This window comes from Struthio camelus, chromosome 4, assembly GCF_040807025.1.
Source record: "Struthio camelus isolate bStrCam1 chromosome 4, bStrCam1.hap1, whole genome shotgun sequence".
In the NCBI taxonomy this organism is placed as follows: Eukaryota; Metazoa; Chordata; class Aves; order Struthioniformes; family Struthionidae; genus Struthio; species Struthio camelus.
Genome location: NC_090945.1, coordinates 58,982,737 through 59,003,099, shown reverse-complemented (window position 1 = coordinate 59,003,099; position 20,363 = coordinate 58,982,737). Strand labels below are relative to the sequence as shown.

General features: G+C 39.3%; 1 protein-coding gene across 2 annotated transcripts in view; it reads right to left on the bottom strand.

Moving 5' to 3' along the window:
• Positions 1-8,397: 8,397 nt before the first annotated feature.
• GABRA4 (gamma-aminobutyric acid type A receptor subunit alpha4) overlaps positions 8,398-20,363 on the bottom strand; it is a 65,520-nt gene continuing 53,554 nt past the window's right edge. Inside the window, exons 10-11 of one of the 2 annotated variants that reach the window (XM_068942974.1) lie at positions 19,247-19,308; positions 8,398-18,360 (exon numbers count right to left, since the gene is read on the bottom strand). In XM_068942974.1, the coding sequence (XP_068799075.1) occupies positions 18,346-18,360; positions 19,247-19,308 (77 nt within the window). In that variant the 3' untranslated portion in view covers positions 8,398-18,345. Of the gene's footprint in view, positions 18,361-18,524; positions 19,309-20,363 lie in introns of those variants that run through there. The other variant, XM_068942973.1, reaches the window with a different exon arrangement.

Below are 20,363 nucleotides of genomic sequence, written 5' to 3'. Positions count from 1 at the left end.
AAATTTCTGAAGTCTGCTGTTATACTCAGGTTATTCTTTAGCTAAGCAGATTGCTTTCTTTAAGTGGTCTTCCTGGATTCTGAGGTCAAGCTGGGTGCTGCAAAGCCTGATTTCTAGGCAAGTAAGTCCTTCTTGCATCTGAACCCAAGCAGGTACTGGAGTCCCTGCTGTGAAGTTAGCCAGCCTTCACAGTGGCATGTTGCATGGTTCGCAGCTGCCATGCTAGTATTCCCAAACAGTTTTCGTTTAGCTTAGAAACCTACGCCAGAAATGCTTAAAGCCACTCTCATGTGAATTTCCTAAGCTGAAAGTTAAAGTAGAAATTGGCCCCACCACCTCTGTGACACCGATGCATAAAGCAGCTGGAAGATAGGAGGTCTGTGGCAATTTCCCATGGAAGACGGCAACCAGCTTCAAAGAGTAATATTGCATTCGCCAGCGGCAGCCTCCTGCCTGGCTTATCAGTGCTTTGCAGGTAACTGGGCTATTTTTCAGTTGAGCATTTCATTTGCAGAGCACCTGTGCAAAAACGTACTAAAACGTGAAAGAGACTCAGCACCTGCACAGCATGCTAATCCAAGAGAGCCAATGACCATTCCTAAAGTGGAAATTTTTAAAACTGGAGTAGAAACAATGTGGGGTAGCTTAAAGTTTGACTGAAACACCAAACTTCTCTGGGAACAATCTGAATAAAAAGAACTCAAAATTCTCCCCTCCTGCTTTTTAAATTCCAGGGTATAAAGTATGAGAAAGGGAGCTTTTTTTTCTTTTAACAGCATGAAAGCTGTATTAAGGGCAACAGATATTAACTACCCTGGCATAAAAGAAGTCTGCACGTACTTTATTCAGTTTTTTTTCCTTTCTCCATTCCTATTTTTCTGCAGCCTCCTCCAAAAGAAAAATGACCCCTACCATTTTCAAGTGTGGATTTTGATGCAGAGAATAGCTGTCCTTATGGTAACAGCTTTTATTGTCCCTTTTGCTAGCTTAATTCTGCACTTGCCTTAAGAATCTCACTCTGTTACTGTCACGATGCTTGAATGACGCCCCATTGCCATGCTTTCAAAGTTGCACTCCTCTAGAATTGAAAGAGCACATACATATGTATATATCCATTGATTAACAAGATGTTTGAAAATCCAGGATAAAATAATATTCAGGATAAAAATTCAATGACGACACAGGTCCACATGAGGTGTTACTTCAATGTATGCACTGTGTGAGCTTCATTGTAGTCCTCTCTCTCCTTTGCATAAACTTAAGAGGGTGAAACAGGGGCCTGCCTTAGAGAGAGTAGTTACCTTTCTAGGCCTTCTGTTCTTCTGTAACAGAAGGAGAAGTCAGGTCTAGTGCTCTTATGCTAATTGTATCTGATACGCAATGTACCTTCATACAGCAGTGATGAGCTACAACCTGGCAAACATCATAGTCTCTTAGCTTTGCATAATAACGTAAAATCCTAATACACAAGCCTCATGTTGCCTCTTGCCCTTGCAATTTATGGTGGACAGAGGTGAAGTCTAAGCCTTCAAAAGAAACATTGGGGGTGTAGTTTCACCAAGAGAGGATCAGCATGCAATGTCTTGATTACTCACCTTATTCTGTATACCTGTATAGAAGCGCACTTTGTGAAAGGTATGGTTAAAATTTTTGTCAGACTCCTTCAACTGCTTATGAACCAGCAATCTGATCAGGGTTTTTAGTAAGCTGGAGCTATTTCTGGGTAATTGCATTGATTCCTCCCTGGCCACAAAATCTAGGAGCTGCTTCGCTCCTTTTGTTGCAAATGAGTACAAACAGGTGTGGAAAATAAAATAGCATTTTACAATGGACCTTATTTTGATGACATAAAAATAATGTCCAAGGTACTAAGGAACTGAGGCTGTTATCTGCAAGGCCATCTAGAACCATCTAGACCATCTAGGAATTTATTCATTGCAGAGTTCAAACAAATAGTCCTGAATAAATCCTCATTCCTCCTGAAATGCGTGCAAGAATAAAATACTACTCACACATGTGTGTGTGCAGAAATGAACCAAATGAACCAAAGGATCAGCAAGGTTCAGAAACCAACGAGCAGTTGAAAATGTGTGATTTCATTTTTTTTTTCTAATTTGTACATTTTATCAAAATCTAACTTATGCTATCTCCAGGTTAAGAGAAATGAAAGTCACTCATGTAAATTCTTACCACTCTCAGATGGGCACTTAGATTTCTAGTTAATCCTCACATTAAAAGCCCCCACAAGATCAGACTAGAATAAAAGAAATGGAACCTACTTTTTCTTCTACGCAGGCTTTCCAAAAAGTCTTTTTTAAGGCTCTGAATTGAAACAGTTGAAAACGACTTTGATTTGATGATCCAAAGCTTCTTGAAAAATGTGTATAGAGAAAAAATGTTTTCATCTTTAAGTGATGCTACTCTTGATATGCAGTCACAGCTCAAACAGAGATGACGACTGCATGAAAGATTTCTAATTGCCAAGTGGCTAATTTAAATTTTCAGTGTGCCTTATTGTTGCAACAGTTTGTACCCCTGTTACACAAGAATGATTTTTTTCCTGTTTTGCCTCCTGATTATTTCACATTAGCCTTTTCGGCTTCCCTTCAATAATTAACACATTCCCTCATTTTGTTTAGAAATGCTGCTTGAAAAACCTTTCATCCTCCCTTATGACAAAAAGTAATGGACATGTCAGAAAGAAAGATGCAGTGGTCAGCAGCACAGATCCTAGCATTCGTTGCATGGCCCAAGGCTTGCACATGGCCCTTCTTCGTCAGCCCCTAAATGAGTTCTGAGACTACCAAGTAACAGAGCTTTGCAATGTATTGAAACGTGGCATCAAAGGCTCCAGAGACTGCGAAGACTTGAAGCATACTGTTAAGAGAAACATAAGAATTACAAAAAACACTACTCTGCTGAAGAAACAGACAAGTAAAATCAGAGCCTTGACTGGAAAAAGGAGAGTACCGTTGACTGAACATATGCTCTGAAAGAAGTACTACAAAATCAATCAGCTTTCCAGTTGACTGTGGAATGGTGTCATTGCTTATAACTGCCAATATTATTTTAGCTAAAGAGAGGCCACCATCAAACTGACATGACTGATTCTTTTTCCCCTTCTGCCAGTTTCTCTTTTCAATAATTGATTACTGTTATTACAGTAAATCCTTTTGGAGTGCAAAGTGTGCATCATTAAAAAAGTCAAAACTTTGGATTACGAATAGGGCTGGGTTCTTGGTGCTTTAGGCTTCATTTTCCCCTCTTATTACTTCTACTTTGGAATGGAGAAGGCCTTGGTAGAGAGATGAGAAATGTAAAATTCACTTTGTGGGAGAACAAATGTATGTTCTCAAGAAAGCTCATCCAATGTATCATCTACAGTCACAATTGCTTTGTACACTAATCATGATTTTGCTGACCGCAAATTGTTAACTGTAAGTATTCCCTGAACAGTTCAGACATGTCCCTTGCTATGATGAAAGCGAGGCACTTTGACTATTCAAATAATCTTCGTTTTCATGTTGTACAGAGTCTTCTTGACTGAGGACATGAAGTTCTTCAGCATAAGGAAAGGAGATGACAAGTATACTTACTTGAAAACAAGAAATATTTTTCATAAAGAAATGTTTTCCTACTTTTTTGACAGTGTTTTCAACATTCCATTTTCTCTTGAGCTATTTGAAGAATGGTAGATAACTAAAGAAGAATAATACATAAAAGTGGTAATGTATCAATGCTTAAATAAATGTTTATGATCAGTGGGAACCAGTCGTGTGTAAAGTCACCTCATTTCCAGTGCTGTTTGTAATGATGATGTTTATGAACAATCATGAAACAGTTGATTCGGAAAGAGCTTAACTAATATACACCATTTGTACAAACAGAATGAATCCATTAATCAAGACAGTATTCATCTCTCTACTGGCAAATAATTTTGTGAATATGGGCTAGAGCTACAAAGAGACTGAAGCACCAAATTGTCCTTGTCACTCCAAACTAGAGCATTTCCTTCGGCTGTGGGTGAGAAAGGGTCCACTCCCTCCCTGTGCCCCAAAGCAGACTTTAACTTCATGTGCTTCACTTCCCAAGAGGCTGCTCTGATGCAAGGATCTCAATCTTTCATGCTGTAGCTATTTTACTCTACCTGGCATATCGGTACCATCCTGTCCACATTTAGTCACTAGGCTTAATGAAGTCGTTCACATACGCTCCCTCTCCTTGGCCCACTGAATACTTATGCCATGGAAAGCAAAGCTGAATTAATACCCTCCCGCCCTAGCAAATCCCACGGCTGACAGAACAACGTCTCCCCACACACAACAAATTGCTGGATCAGGGCAGCTGTGATTAGGTATTTCTTTTATAATATTTATAATATGATTTTTAAAAAGGAACTGATAAATGTCTTGAAGTCTTTTTCTGTCTTTTCTGTTAGCATTTGCAATACTTCACTGCTCTGCAGCTAATTTACATCGTGAGAAAAGCAGTGCTCTGAGTCACTCTTGAGAACGACATGGGAAGGAAAGGGCTCGCAGCCTGGTTCAGACACACACACCTTTCATTTAGAGCCTTAATGCTGGGCAGAGCGAAGGGAGGAATCTGACCAAGAAAAAGCATAGTGATTTCTGATTTATTGGCAGGCCACAGTCATGATCATGGCTCTCTCAGTGTTTCTCTCCTACCTTCTGCAATACTTTGTACCATGAATTTGGAACCAAAATAATTGAACAACGTAATTAGACATTTATTTTAACTCTGTGGGCCGACGTGTTGGCTGAAGCTTTGCAAATGACGAAAACCACAGCTGCCATGTTTAGCATTGGGAGCAGCTCAGCTGCACTGTGTGTCATCACTTCCCATCCTGCTCTCTCATTTTAATTAGACTCTCTTGCAGGCAACAAATCAGACTGATATTCTTCCTAAATACTGCAAGTGCCCAGAGCAAACTGTGAATACTAAGGGAAAAACAAAAAGACAAACAAGATGTTTGTGCTCTTTATTATACCAGAGCTTTACAAACTCAATCGAGGCTATCAAAATAGCCATGCTCAAGAGTGAGGTGACATGCTACTATCACAGGGTTGAGAGCAGTTACTTCAAAGTTATTAGGCATACTACTGGCATCTCTATTATAACAGACTTCGGTTATCTGAGCCTCCTGGCCCAGGCTGTCCCTCCTCCTGTCCTTTCCCCACATATCTCCCCACAGGTGGGATAGTGCCAGCTACGTGGCCTATTGTGACAGCCAGGAAAGAAATGCGATGGGAGCAGGCATGTTTTCTCCACGCCTCCCACCAGTCAACTCAGTGAGCACCACGGCTATTTAAATTAAAAATTGCCAATTGTCTCACTTTCCAACAAAAGCAGAGGATCAGATCAACTCCACTTAGTTAATATCAGCACAAGAAAACCGTTTCCCTTTCTTTAGGAGAGCGTACACGGTCTCTTTTAAATAAATAGCCTCCATTGGTTTTATTCACCCGTCTCCAAAAATACCCCCCCAAAAAACAAAACCCAGAAATATCTCTTCCCTCTCCAAGCTCCTCGTCCACTTGAAGAGGAAGCCTGTGAGCTGTTTCACCTGTGCTTCTTTATGCTGGCCAGCAGGATCATCTGCCTGTGTAATACTGTAAAGAACCCATACACTTTGTGAGCTATACACATTTTCTCCTTTCCTGACCTGCACCTCCCTGCCCTCTCCCCAGGACAATGCCAAAAGTCAGCAGAGAGCATGACTGATCCCCCAGCGGGGCTGGATGAAAGAATTAGCGAGAAAGAAATAGAAGAAAATATACCTTAGAGAAGGAAAGGATCGAGTATGCCAGGACCTTGCACTGCATCTTGAGGTGAAGTCCTTAGGGTAAAGTCTTAGTTTCCAGCAAGATCTGATCAGCTGCAGATGACATATTAGTGTAGGAGGGAGGGAGGGGAGACCCACAGTCATCTAACACCACATAGACAAGGGTCAAAAAAGGTATACTAGTATTACAATACTTGGTAAAATTGCAATATTTACTTTCGTGCTGAGAAAGATTCAAATGGTATCCCTCATCACTAGCAGATAGCTGAATGGAAGAAGTCCAGGTATCAGATAAGTAATCGTTCTAAGCCAGACTACACTAAATATTTATAATCATACTATCAAAGTATTTTAAGCGCAATAACAGCTACCTTGTTTCAGAAAAACTGTTCCTGACATGATATGAAAAGCTCTGTTGTAGCAGGTCTCATCTGTTGAAAAGATATACAGAACTCTAATCTTCAGTCTCTGCAACTCAGCCGAGACATGAAAAGCACTTAACATTTATTCTCTAACTCTTGTAATGATAAAATAAAATACATTCCGAAATAAAAATATTTTAAACCATTCACAGCTCAGTAGACCATTTTACATGAAGAACTGGATGTCTCACACATTGTATGAGCTACAGAGTTAGAAGTTAATTATAGAATAAACTGCAGTTTTGAAGGATGATTACAGATTTGGCACTGAGTGTGCATATAACTGGATGGCTTTAATTTGAAAACATCTTGATCGGGGAAAACACAGTAGAGTGGTAGCTTTTCTCCTGAGGACAGGGAGATAAGCTGTTGTACCAAGGTAGGAATGCACTGTGGTAGGAGAAGAGGAAATAAGAGGTAACAAGAATAGGCAAAGGACTCGCTCTCTAGGACACCAACAGCTGGTTTTGGCAACAATGGGATTGCTCACGTGAGTAGTGTCAACTGCATGATCCTGGTCCTGGAAATACTAATATTCTAATATAATCCTAACAGAGCATAAAAGGTTGAGTTGCCATAAGTCATCTGACCTGAGACTGCACCGATCCACAATTGTCAAATTCACCCTTTGCAATATTCATACCACCTCCTTAAGTGGAAGCAAATGAAAGGATTATTCAAGTGTTGGGCCAAACTAATACAAAACTAAGGTAGCAAACACCATTTGAACAACTGCCTGTTGATACACTGAGAAGCATACACATGTTTGCCAAGGCAGGAAACTGCTAAGGATTATGCTTTTCCTTGAAAAGCTATCAGCTTGTGGTATGTATCTTAGTCTACAAAAAGAGGTTTAAGAAAATATATTGAACTGCGAACAAAAATAGTAACAAGTTCAGGCAGAGCTCAAACAGCTGCATTGCAGTAGATGTTTGCTCTGAACATCGTGACAGAAAGCAATGAGCATTCAGTGAAAGGTATCCGGTGCGTGTTTTCAAAAGCGATTCCAGGATGTTGTTAGTTCTTCTCCTCCCACTGACTGGGATGACAAAGCAATGAATGTAATTGTCAGGCAGAAAGAAAAAGTGAAGAACTATGCTGAGGTGCTTCAAACAAAGGAGCACAAAGATTTCTACCATCCGCTTACATCTCACTAGACTATGGGGGAATATGGCAAGGAGAAAGGGAAGAAAGAGAGAGCAGACTGATAAGGGCACTAGAAACATGCACCAGTTACTGACAGACATGCACAGTGCAAAAAAGAGGAAGAACTGGAACAGCAGAAGGTAAAATTGTTGCATAGTACAGAAAATTAGGAATGAGGAATAGCTGGTTATAGAAGAAAGCAGAGAAGGTAAACAGTGTAAAACCAAAATGAGAGGAGTAGTGAACAGATTGTAAACTCTCTTTTTATGTTTACCTCACCAAGCTTGACTGAGATGGTGAACTAAAGGTTAGATGTACCAAATAGCAGGTAGACCCCAGAGCAGAACTTACTTAACACAATTTTACCAACATAATAACATTCAGCAACCCTCTAAACCTGAAGGTGCTCAAATCCCTTTGGCACTACCCAAAATCCTCATTTGGCAGTGTTCTGCTCTTGCGCTTGTCTGCCTTGGCCTGTGTAAGTCTCAAGAGGATATCAACATTAGGCATTCTTCCACCCAAATCTTGAAAGTAGGCTGTTTCAAATAGGCCTCAGAGTCTGTGTAAATCAGTCTGGATCAGATACACAGTGGATGTTACTTTGAATTGCAAGTGCCAGAGGGAAGCTTTCCAATAACATATCACCTTTTCAACGTGCAGCTCGTGTCCCAGCAGAGCTTTTTAGCTCAGGTACATGATCCTGGTGCAATTACAGAGCTTCTCAATCAGAGGTGGTACACATACAAGCAGCAATATCCGCCCATTCAAATCCAAACAGATATGCCTCAGTCATTTTATTGCTTATAGCCTCTAAGCTACTTTGAAAATTATTTATTTGTGTTCTCATTTGTTGACTATTTTATATCCCCATTTTTCTCTTTGAAACAGAGAAATAAGAAAAGCTGATTTTAATCAAGAGCTGTTTTTATGGAGTTCAACATCCTCATTTTCTTTTTTTTTTCTTTTTTTTCTTTTTTTTTTTTTTTAGAGATCCTGAATTCTCAGCTATTTTTCTGAGTCATTAGTTTCTTAAAAATTAATGGACCTTTTTTCTCATTTCCTTTCCTTTTTACCCTTGTCCAGTTAGAAGATCCTTTTAACAACTGATTAGTTTCAGCCCATTCAATTCATTATTTTTCTATTACTTTCTATGCCAGTTTTAGTGGTGCCTTTATCATTCTTGCAAATGTCTTCTTCATTTTCTACCTGTGGCGGACAGTCCTCCCTCCAAGTTTGCACAGCTCTCCATGAAGCCACATTGCTTGCTTCTTGTTTCACAACGCTATCACAGCATCCAAATTATACTTTCTCCACTATCAGGACCCACAAGTTTTGACTTTCATCAATTAAACTTATACTGAGGTCTTCTAATTAAGAAACTACATTTCTTTATCAGTAATAAACTTATCTGCAATTCTTGCTCATGGGTAGATATTCTGTCCTCATGACTTCACTCATACACTTGTATATTATTTCAGCACAATTGTCTTGCTCTGTTATTTCCCTGTATTATTTCTCCTTCTTCATACTATTTTAACATAGTATGTAAAAGGTCATTATCCCTTATTTACTGAGCAAAAAAATCTTTCACCATTTGTTTTAATTCCCTTTGAATGTCTAACTCAGTTGGACTACTTATGATTCCCATTATCCACTCACTTTCTGACCTCCAAGGTATATTTTACCTTAAATACTCAGCCCTTCTTGGATTGTTGGAAGGCATGCTTTGTACTTCCCAAATCCTTTTTGGGAGGTTTATTCACTTAAAAAGATTTGGAGACCTTTTCTACAATATTTTGGATCCCAAGTTCCTGATCCTTCCTTTTCTTTTGTTAAAGAAATTCGAGGTGTCATCTTCATGTAAATTTCTGAGTGTCTTACTTCAATTTGTCTTCAGCTCAGTTTTCTTCACCCATTGTGCCTCACAGTTTAGTCTGCAAATTGAACATCTTAATTATAGACACACTTTTGTTCTCACAAAATTTAAAGAGAACTGATGTATGTTAATTCAATCCAAAGACATTTTTTATTACCAGCTCTTTTACCATGTTTTCAGTGCTTACGGCCGTACCTCTCTATACAAATTTATGTCCAGTGGGAGACACAGTGAATTATAATTTTAGTAAACAGAGGGCAGCCCAAAGACCAGATGATTATATGCAAACAACTATCTCATAAACTCTACTGTCAGTGTCTATTAAAGAGGATTTGGTACCCAGCCCTAAATAAAGCCAACATAAAAACAACCCTAAATAATAAGTCTTAAATAAGAAACACAGTCCTAAACAAAGACATGCATTCTTAGTTCGGCAGTTAAAAATATTTCCTAGAACACAGGATACCAATGCACCCAATTTCCTCTTCTTGTCCCCTATCCCATTATGCAGGAAGGATTAAGCGATAACAGGAGTTGATTAACAGCCTTGACTCCACTGTCTTAAGCTGACAGAGCCCAGGTTTACACCCCACCCCCAAACATTCATATCATTGGTGTTCATTTTTGATAGTAACACACAACTTCAGTTAATTGATCAGTAAACTGAATAGACAGACACAGAGTCTAAATAGAATCAGAAAAAAAGGCTAGGCATATAAACTGCCAGTCACCAAGTCACACTGCGTGTTCAAGACATAGTAGCAGGAGACCTCACAATAAAGAAACTCATAAGAAAACACAGGAAGTTGTATTCACAAAAATATGAATCAAAATAATAAAAAACTTTCACTTGATTTACTTTTTTTCTGAATAGAGGAAATACACCTGATTTTCCTCAAGGATGGCCCTTAAGACATCACTTAATCCAGGCTCATATCCCAGGCAGGAACAGCAGCACGAGAGTATATCTGATACAGAACAGGCAACGACAAAGATTCCAAGAAGTCCCTAGACATTGCTATGTTGCAATACAATTCCAGCTAGCAGGTTTTTCCAGATGTCAAACATATCCTTCTTTGCATGAATGCCAACCCATGATTTTGAGTTGCTAGTTAAAAAGTAGAAGACCAAAAGCTAATCTTCAATGTACAGATGATCAAGAAAGCATATGAAGGGAACATGATATAAACATATGCTTAAAATTACCAAAATACACAATGAAGATGGATGATTGCATACAACGTGTTCCTGAAGTGGGGCATAGTATTGTCACCACCTGTGATGCCCCTATTTTCTCAACTGTAGAAGCACTTGCCATCTTCTGAGTTTTAAAGTTTGAGATTAATAAATCGGTATGGAAAAACATAAGGAGCATTCTTGAGGCCCCGGCTGCTTCCAAGCCACGTAGATTCCAAAATATCCATTCCTCAGGATGTTTAAAATCCTGAGGCAAAAAGAAATATGTCTCAGACAAGGTACTACTTTCTTGAAACTGAGTGGCTTTTGCCTATGTTCCACTTTCACCTATCTTCCAAACTTTTCTGCTCAGAAAGAACAGAGCCTGATTTAGGTGACAGCTTTGTATAATGTGCAGAGAGGCTTCCTCAAGGAAGAGAGAGGAAAGGCCTGTGCAATCCCAGCAGTATCAGTATCTCCAATGCCTCCTTCAAGCAGAAAACTCATTTATCTTGGAGCTCTGCATTGCACAGAAGCTGATAAACGTAAAGCAGGTGTAGCGCTTTTGGTCAAAGTAAGAGTCTGCTTTCAGTTCAGCTCGGAAGTAATTTGTTCACTATTGGCTTTACCTCTTCAATAGTACTGACCATCTTCACAAAGGTTTTCAGTAAGAGTATAACATTAATTACTTGTTCTGAGCTTTATATGGGCCTCATATTAAGGATCCTATACAAGGCATGTCTTTATTGGCAAATGCTAATTCAGGGAGTCCTGAAATAGAGGAAGGTAAAGAGCTTTTTTCCTTTAACAGCTTGAAGTCAACAGTCTTCAGGGTTGATTTTTTTTTCCTTAACACTTCCCATTCAAGGATGGGAAAAGCTGATTTTAATTGTTTCCTTAAATTGTGGTTTTCAGTTTGCATAATATATCATTTAAGTAAAGGTAAAGCAGTGTTTCACATTGATAATTTCCACCGTAGTTGAGGCTGCAAAATTGCTTCTTGTTAGAAGGAAATCTTTAAAAAAGTGCCACCACTGCAGCTTCCCAGATGGAAACCAATGTATCTTTCAACATGCTGCAACAGTAAGTTAGGCTATGCTTGCTATTCAGTTCAGATTAGGAAACGTTAGCTCCAGCTGAGGTCACTCTTATAACCACACTTTATCATGTCGTATCTATCACACATCTTGACATTACATGATTTTTAAGTTCCTTTTCTCCAATTTTGTGTTGTATATACAAACGTCCCCAAAAATTTGACTTACCAAGATACTCCATTTCTCTGTTGTAAATATCTTTGCTATAAAAGCTGATTAATTATTTTTTCCAGCCTCACTTAAGGATGCAATCTTTAAACAGAACGCTATCCTATGGTTTATCAGTCCTTACCTCCTCCAAATTTAAATTTGCTTCTGTTATTAACATCTAGGGTTGATAGCTGCAGTATCCTGTACACTGGATATTCTAGATCTATTCATCAGGCCAGATCTACAAACACCTAATTCCTCCTAAAACCAACAGAGGTTCATGCTTGATACTTCCATGGAGTTAGTGTCTAACTATAAAGCTGTGCAAATATCAATACTTTTATATTGGATAGTATCAGGCAGTTCAAAAGTCTGGCAACTGATCTATAAATGTGTGTTGTTTGTACAAGCTTAGTCTCACATTTATCTGAGTTTTGATTCAGCCAAGCATATGAGGCATACACTTCTGTTTAAAGTCACTGCTTATGTGTCTAAACATAGGCTCAGGAGCGGTCAGTGCCAGAACATTCAATAAACAAGCACAGCCATGTAGAGGCTTAAAAAAAAAAATCAGTACTCTACAAGTCACAAAAAGTATACAGGGTTAAATAATTACATTCCTTGACCTAATCAAAGGTGACTGCAGAGCACAACAAGACTTGTGCTCAATTCAGACATCTTCCTTTTCTTACATTTTGAAGGTTATCCTTCTCTATCACCAGTATTAGATCTGTAAGTCTGCAAGCTGATGCAATCCCTCACTTAAAATTCTGTTATTAGAATAAGTAACCAAAGTTTATTAAAACAGGGCTTGCACATCCCCATCCATTGGCTGTTTTGCTCATCTGTCCTTTTGCATCAGAACTGGACAAAATTGACAGTATTTTCACAGAAATTTTGAAAAGCTTGTTCTTGTTGATGTGGCCATTTTAGAGATTTATTTTTCAGTCTGTGTCTTTGTTTGGCAAACCCAACTTTTTAGCAAGAATAAAACCAAACACTATCACTTAAAATGAATATTTGTAATAATTTAATTTTTGATGACATCTTTCTTGGTGAAATCACAGTCTGTGAAACATTTCAGTTCCCAAACAACTCCAGTGCTTCCCTTATGTTTACTGACAATGAAGCGGACTCAACTGACCTGCTGAAAGACTGGCAGTGAAATTAGCCATCTGCACACAAGGGCTGGAAGGATTGCCTGGGAACACCTGGAAGGCTGTAAGAAGTTCAGAGTCTCTCTAAAATAGAGGTGCTTCAGCCATGTGCTTGAAGATTCATGGAGCTATCACTGTAACTTAGTCTAGGTGGAATAAATTATGCTATGTCTCAGGTGATTTATGTGTATGCCACTGCTTGGATGCAGTCACAGGCTGTGAAGTGCATATGTGATGGCACTAGCAAGATCACTTACATGTGATGTCTGAGATAATAAATGGCTTTTATCTCAAATTGAGGGAATGTGTGAGGGTTATTGTCTAGACAACAAAAAGCCTTTAAAAAGGACCAAACTGTAGTAATATATGTCAGTCCATTTTGAAAAAAAAAAAAACCCAGGTATTAATGGCATACAACAGTGCCTCTAATGGTAGTTACATTTGACTTTCAGCTACCCTGTGGGGAATTCCTGTGCAAGTATTTTTTTAAAAAGTCTCTTTTTAGTAAAGGAGTCTGTAGGACCCTTCCATACATTTGCAATTCAACTCAAAAAAGCTCCTTTGTGGCACCTGCTTAGTGAACAGACAAAATTACAGTCCTTTACTTTAAGGAACATAAGGACTTTTGTTTACCCCACTACAGTTTGGTGAACCTACACTGCTAGGCTAAACCTGCCCAGCACCTTTTTCTGCTGCTGAGGCCAGCTGGCACAGATCTGAATAACACCATTAAATTTCATTACCTTCCAGTGAGGAGAGGTGCACACAGACTATATATTGAGAATGCTCCCATCAAAAACCCCTAAACTGTGTCTGGAAACCCCCTGGCTAGCTGGTGCAGGCCAAAACCACTCTAGCGACTAGTTTCGATGTTTAATTTTCTAGTACAGAGATAGTCAAAAAGAACCAAAAGCATTGAGACTAAGAAAAGAATAAAACCGTATCTTTGTTTCAGTGTTCAACACTGGTTTGCAGAGTATAATTACTGCACTGGGGCATGCCAACAAAAGCTCCTAAATGAATATGCAAATAGTGTTATTTCCACACCAGGTATGAGGGAGGTTCATCTAGCTGATTGAACAATCTATGAATAAAGTTATTTGTGACAGAATGAACATCAACAAATTGTTCTTGCATTTATTTGTAACTCAGAAAATTCCTCATAAATGTTATTTGCTCTACAGATAATTTCAATCCTGATTAACTAGAGCATCCTTGTTCAGGAGAGCCCTTGAGCATGCCCTCACGTCCCATTGAAGTCAATTATTAGGTTAGTTGAGGGAATTAGTTATAAAGAGAGATCTGAGAGGAACAGTGGACATCACAGGACAGGGAGAATGGAGAAATAGAAACAGTACATGGGACAAAGCCTAACTGAAAAAATAGTATTTGAGATTAAACTAGGTGTTTTTTGACCACTATGTTTTGGCCACTGTAAGGATTTGTAGCTCTAACGCAGATGAAGTAGGCACTCTCCTGTACTTCTCTCATTTCTTCATGACTTGCAAAACACTTCATACAAGTTTCCCTAAAAAATTATTTTAACAAACATATCAATTACATAATGCAACATTATTTTTAGCCTGACCTGACTACTTGTAAGCTCAGCTCAATTTAAATATAATAATGTAACATGTATCAACTGAATAGTGAAAAAGAAGGAATAAATAGTTACAGGAAAATACAACAGCAATGTATTTGAAAGGGCATAATCACTACTCCTGGGGAAAATCCATAACAAGGAATTAAACACATGATTAAGTAATGATTTGGTCAATTTGCTCAATTTAGCACACCCTGCTCCTGTGATAACAGAAATAAAAGATACTCACAGTATGTAACACTCTATTCAATGAATTTAACTTTCATGTGTACAAGGTAACGGTAGTCAGACTGCATAAAACAACAAGCCCATTTCACCCAAGGGAACGCTGAGACTCATACCCTCAGCACTTGCTTTGAGTACTTGTAACCCATCTCTGTCACATACCGTTTCTGCTTAGTTAATTGAACAATCGGATCACAGCGTGGGCTGGGACAGACGCTCGATACCTAAGCTAAGGATTTAACTTGGAATTCAGTGTGAGTCTTTACCTAAGCCAATTTAAACTTGTTAGCAAGACTTTCATTCCATGACATACTTGCAAAGGAAAAAAAAACAACCATAAAAACAGTGGCCCCAAGCCCTTAAAGTACCATGGAAAACAAGTAGTTTTGCACATTATTCAAATAATGCTAAGATCGCCTGAGAACATGATTGCTTTCCCCCTCGCATCCACTGCCCACATTTACTTCTCTGTCACCTGTTTTCCTCCCCTCCCCTACAAAAAGTGGCCTTTGCAATGGTATTAAGGTGAAATAACATCTGCTTCAGTTTACGTCTGAACTCTGCTATAGGTTTCCTGCATCAGATGTTGCATTTCCCTACCACAGTGAGGAACTTCAGGATCTAAATGTGGGGATGGCCAGTGCCTGGCTCCAGGCCAAGACTGGCTTATTATCCTAGGTTTAAGGCGAGAGCTAGAGGCCTCCTTCTGGGGTCTCAGAAAGGGATTGAAAAGAGTAGGACCCTATGGAGGGACTAACCCAAGGTGGCTCAAAGGAAAATGTTGAGAAGAGGACATATCATAAATCTTTCCTCAACCTCTCCTTTCCACTTTACTCAGGGTTACAGCAGGGCTTCTCTGTCATTTGCTACGTCCAGGCCAAAACCTTTCAGAGATTTGCCGTTAAATGATTCTTTCAGAGAACTAAGCAGGTCTCACGTTTACAGCACAGCTTCTATATTTTTGTCTCCGATTACAACAGTTTTCTTCTCCTACTGAGAGGGTTTATATCCAGTTCTTTTACATTGTTCTAAGACAGCACTTCAATGACTACTAGGAGCACTTACTGAGTATTTAAAATGCACATGCAGAACATGAGTAAAAGTTTTGATGTCTAGGTTTTGATATGCCTAATAATTACACTTTGCCACCTTTGCTCATATATGACTTGGATAGAGAATCCATTGAAGTTTTGTTCTCTCCAAGCCTTTCTCAGTAGTAAAGCACATGTATTTGCACACATCTCACAAAATCTGCAACACCAACCTCTTCCCTCCACCTCAACACTTGTGATTGCAAACTGACGGCCATTTATGCTCATGTGATTTTACTCATTAGTGGCCCAGAGAAGTCTAATTCCTCATATTTTAGAATGTAGCTCATTGACAGCAACATGAAAATGACAAGATAAAACACATTATAGAAGAGCTGATTGAAAAAGCTGTGACAGACAGAGTGATCTGCTGGTCCCAAGTCTGATATCAGTGAAAGCAAACAATAGCTAAACATATTCAAAAGCATTGAGATTGACATCTTAATTAATCTGGCTCAGAGGATCTGAAATGATCTAGCAACCAGTTGCAAATACCTTAAATAGTTTATAAAAGACCAGATAAAAGGACAACATTTACTGACCTGACTCTTAACGAAAGAGTAAAGGATCTGTCTAGGGTGCAGTCAACTAATTTTGTTACAGGCAAGTGAACTAAAATTGTAACTTTTTTTTTTCTCAGGGAATAAGTAAAATTCATAAAGAGCACTGGGAGCTTAAGTTTACAATTAACTGGCAGAAGCTGGCTTTTAAAAAAAAATCTGCATCCCTATGCTTCCAAGCTAAGCATTTCTGTCAGGAATTAGTGTTTTGAGATATACAAAATCTTTCAGTGTTCCACAATTTCTGCTGCACGGCCTCCCAGCAACTCAGTTAAACTAAAAACAAATGGCTAATTCACTTAAGAACCCAATCGCTCTTTCAAGTTTGCTAGTATCTTTGCAATTCGGTCTCTGCTCCGAAGAAGGCTATGAAGCACTAGTACCTTCTGCATGTCTGCAGTTAATTACAACACCACAGCAGAAAACCTGGCATTTCCCTTTTCTTCCCCTTCACCAAATGCTTCCATTCAGAGCTAGATGGAGTCAAAACCAGTTAGTATTTGAATATACTAGCCTTCAGACATTGCAGGAAGAGGCACCATATCAAAGCACAGAATGCTGATAAGATCCAAGGCTCTTAAAATCACACTTTAAGAGGCTTGCAGTAAGAGAAGCAGAGCAGCACATATAAAATTTCCTTGAAGTAGCTACATTTCCAAGCAGCTATAATCTTTCCCTGAATTCTTGGATAAAATTTATCATACTCGCTCTTCAAAGGTGGTATTTATTTTAATCTTCTATGCTGAAGCTAAACATACCGAAAAGGGGGTTCAGGGCTAATTCCATCTGCAGTGACTCTTAGGCAGTAAAGCTTCTTAAAAAGGCTGGCAGCCAAAGGGAGAACATGGAAGCAGACCACATAACACCTCCTACATGCTGGCCAGGAATGCTGGCTGGGGTCCTGCTTCTGCAGCCCCAAGGAATACCACCTCTTCAACCTGCAGCTTTCAACAAATGAAGCAGAGCCTCCAAGGCATTGCTCTGCTTTGTAGCCCACAGAGAATCACTGAATCGAGTAACAAAGATGCAATGCTGTGTTTAGAGGAGCTAAAAATTTAGAAAAATCACAAGCACAACTTCCAGCCCAAACTGTCTGACAAATGCAATTGGTTTCCATAAAAAAAAAAAGAACCTTATTAAGGGGGTTAAAAATAAAATATAAAGGAATCAAAGTCAACTGCGTGGTGAAAAAGAGGCTGCTGCATCGCAGTAACAAAAATTGTTCATACAGGCCCAGACCCATTTAAAAAATCAGTCTGATTTATTTTGACTTGCTACTTCCACCCTGAGGAAGTCTCACTTCTTTACCTTGAGCAAAGTATCAGGACCACTCTAGCATTTCACCACAAAGCTGATGTGGAGCTAACAAGACGGTTATGTCCCTGAGGAAAATTAATCTTCCTATATTTGGATCTGTGCCCATTAATATCACGTACAGCTTGAATGTAGAAGTTACTTCTTAATTTGAGTTCAGTTCCCATATTGCAAAAGCCCATAAACTGCATTATCAGCCATTATCTTAGCAGTGTTTAGGGCTAAATCCAGCACTCAACATATGAAGTTACCTCCTGGTGCTAAGGCTCCCTGAGCGTGTAAGTTCCTCCAGAAATGCTGTGAAAAATGTATCTAAAATCCTCTCCAGATCATAGGTGACTGAATCATGCACCTTTAAGCATTCATGATCTTGGTTGGGCTGCTGAAGCAATATATCTTCCAGTATGCTTTAAAGGATCCCATAGGGCTTCTTCTTTTCTAAAATGGCCTACTGGTTACAGTGGTTCATGTCATCTAGGAACTTACATCAATATGCAACTGTAAAGGATTCTTTGGAGGCCTTTTATGGGCAAGCGCTCTAACCATTAGCCTAGTATAGAAAAGGTCACAAGTAACTCAGTCTGTAATCAGTTTAAAAAAAAAAAACAAAGACACGAAAGAAAAAAAAAAAGTAGATACAACGCCAGGGAGCCCAGAGTTGTGTGTGGTTTTGGCACGCTCTCAATACTGTACACAACAGTTGAGAGAGAGTAGCTCTTTATTCAGCTTCTTGACATCTGAAAAAGAGAATACATCAATACATTTTTAATGATTTTCTGTAGTTAGAGGTGAATTTTCTCAATTCAAAAGGTAAAAATCTCCATAGACCAAGCAGAAAAAGTCATATAAGAAACATAGCCAAAATTGAAATAAATATCACTGAATAAGCTTGGATACATTTCCCATCCCTTTGGCATCCCATTCCAACAGTTTCATGCCTGCCAGTTCACTAGTGACACTCCTTGCCCCAAGGGATGGTGTGAAACAATGTAATTCTAGTTCCAAAGTTTTTTATGAGCAAGTCCAGGTAAGCAATACAGAAAAGTCTTCTACTCTTCTTAAAGACTACCACTTTCCAAGAAAATGAGTCTTCAAATGTTTCATGTAACTAGGTTACATCATTTTTCTCAATCTCGCTTGTTTTAAGATTTCAGTTCCTGCATTTGCCTTCCAGGTACCCTCACCTAAGATCATCAAGTTGTGACCAGTTCCTTCCCGCTGTCACATGCAGTGGGACTACCCTTCGCTTTGTATCTTGTACTTCTCCTTCAACCTTACTCAACTATGCTCTCTCACAAGGTGAAGTCATATAACTGCCTGGTTGTCTGTGTCTATACAGACTGACGCAGCCTGACATGGCACTTGGTAGCATAGGCTACTAAAAGCACTTGGATCATATCCAGCCTATTCCCAGGTCTATCTTTGTTTATATCTACAGCTGCCATCTGGCTGGTTTCCACCTAGTTTCTTGGACAACTTTACTCTGATTATCTCAGACCATCTGACAGGCTGAGTTTATTTTACCCTTAACACTTTACAGATAATAGCCTGCTCAGTAGATTCATAGTGATACTCAGCATCTGAGGAGACCAGGACTTTTTATTCAAATAATGGCATCCTTACCCGTCTCTTCTTCAAGACCATTCCTACAAAGGATCCCAGAACATATCTGTGAAACTTGAGCCCTGCAGAACAAAAGAAGAAAAAGGGAGAGAGAAGAGCTGCAGGCAAAGAACTGGAATCTGAGTTCCCCAGTCAAGTTTTGGGTTGTGGTGATTCTCTCATGAGAAGTACTAAGTGCTATATATAAACACAGAACATTTTAACAGGAATTGAGAGTACCCATTCCCAGCTCAATCCCAGATTTTTCAGAGGCTCGTAGTCAGACCACTCACATAGCAAATGCAGGCTCAGTTTGCTTCTTCACATCAGACAGAAGATAAATCTAGAACAGAAGTCTCACTCTTAACTACCAAGTGCGGATCCTAGTGCTCACGCTAGTCACACTAAAGCCCTTCACATGAAGACATTCACAGCTATGAATAATGATTGTAGGAGGTGTTTTGCACTAGCCCAGAATGAAGCTCCTAATTGCTTTCAACCCACAGACTGAATTCCTTTTCTACCAACACGCACCAGAATTCTGACTTGCATAAAACCTTAGCCCAGGATCCACTGGAGTCAATGGGAATCTTCCTTAGCAGAATTTCCTGCCTAAGCAATACAAGCAGCATTTCTGCAATAAAAATTGGCACAGAGTGCAATAAAACATATGATGTTTGGTGTATCATGCCATACAGAATTAAGTGGCAGCAGCACAGATGACTAGTTTGTGTATTAGGCTTAAAAACTATCCCCAGAGAAGCCAGGGGAAAGGGACACAGAATTTCTCAAATCTATGAACTAGTCGTCGTCAAACAAAGCAAGTTTGCTGGTGTCAATATATATGCCTGAAGCAAGCAGCAACTAGAGCACTTCACAGCACCGCAAGCCATTCTGACAGCCCTACTCTCAGCCTGCAAAAAGATTTGATGTTCTTGACCACAGTCAGCAAAAGAAACGAGGGCGCACAACTCCCTGCCCTGCACAGGCCACTGCACGTATTGGAATGATTTCTCCATACATCTCTCTCTCTACACATATACATCACCAGGGATTTTGCAATCCTTATTGAAATGCAGTTACTGCAAACATGTGGCTGCCTTTTAACACATTGAAGATTTATCAGGCCCAAACACAA